This window comes from Crocuta crocuta, unplaced genomic scaffold, assembly GCF_008692635.1.
Source record: "Crocuta crocuta isolate KB4526 unplaced genomic scaffold, BGI_CrCroc_1.0 scaffold2677, whole genome shotgun sequence".
NCBI lineage: Eukaryota > Metazoa > Chordata > Mammalia > Carnivora > Hyaenidae > Crocuta > Crocuta crocuta.
Window position 1 is genome coordinate 10,766 of NW_027532919.1, and position 1,057 is coordinate 11,822.

General features: G+C 66.1%; 2 protein-coding genes across 2 annotated transcripts in view; both read right to left on the reverse strand.

Moving 5' to 3' along the window:
• Positions 1-793, reverse strand: part of PLXNA3 (plexin A3) — an 11,293-nt gene extending 10,500 nt beyond the window's left edge. The window contains 1 exon segment of the mRNA XM_077745748.1: positions 197-793. Coding sequence (XP_077601874.1) covers positions 197-793 — 597 coding nt within the window.
• A 97-nt stretch (positions 794-890) lies between these two features.
• GDI1 (GDP dissociation inhibitor 1) overlaps positions 891-1,057 on the reverse strand; it is a 24,110-nt gene continuing 23,943 nt past the window's right edge. The window contains 1 exon segment of the mRNA XM_077745749.1: positions 891-979. Coding sequence (XP_077601875.1) covers positions 891-979 — 89 coding nt within the window.

The window sequence follows — 1,057 nt, forward strand, 5'->3', positions numbered from 1 at the left end:
TGAACAACCCCGTCCTGGGCCCTGGCCTGGCCTCCCGGCCTCAGCAGCCAGCCTCTTCCTGGATCAGGGCCCTTCCGGCTACAGAGCCAGGACATGGTGAAGGAAGGAGGGTCACGAGAGGGGTGGGAAGAGGCTCTGGGAGAGGAAGGCCCGGCAGCCTGCCTGACAAAGTGAACAGGCGAGCGGGCTCACCCACCAGACTGAACATGTCGGCCCCGTCCTCGTCGCTGATGAGCTTGCGCGAGCTGAGGGTGGGGAAGTACTCGGACTTGCCGTCAACAGCCGTGCCCAAGAACAGCTTGCTGGGCCCCCGAGCCTGCTCCACGATGACGCCAGCCATGGAGTCAGGCTCCTGGGCCCCCGACAGGTAGTGCTCCTTTCGGTGGTGCGGCTCGCCCAGCTTGAAGAGGTCGTCCAGGCGCAGGAACTGGCAGATGCCCTGCCAGACGCTACCACAGGCCACCAGGCGGCGGGCCGCATAGTCTATAAGCAGCAGTTTGTTCACGTTGTCAACAGGTGCCAGGCGGTGGGCACACACTCGCATGCTGGGAGGCGGGTAGCAGCGAGCGTTGTCCTCCACCGGCCCCGTGACATGCGCCCGCAGCTCCGTCAAGTTGGGGGCCAGCTTGAACACGCGGTTCACCGCACCCACAAACACCTCCCCGGTCACCCGGTGCACAGCCAGGTGGGTGAGCGTGGTGTCTGTCACCGAGAAGGCAGGGAAGGGCCTGCTGCCGCCCAAGGGCTCCCCCACGGCAAGGAGGGCTAGCAGGAGGAGGCAGACGGCAGGCATGGCCGGCAGCTGCTCCCGAGGACAGGCCTGGGGAGGGAAAGCAAGTGCAAATCAGAGGCCCTGGCCGAGCGGCCTGCCGTCCTCTGGCCCTGCTGGTCTAGGGCCCCCGGCGGACAGAGCACCATGCCACAGAAGGTGCAGGCCACTCATCCACCACCAGATCGGAGTCCCAGATGGCGACGGTGGCTGGAAGACAAGAAGGGCCTCCACCAGGGCGCACGAGAGAGCAGCGACCACAGGCAGGCTGGAGGGCCATCAATCAAC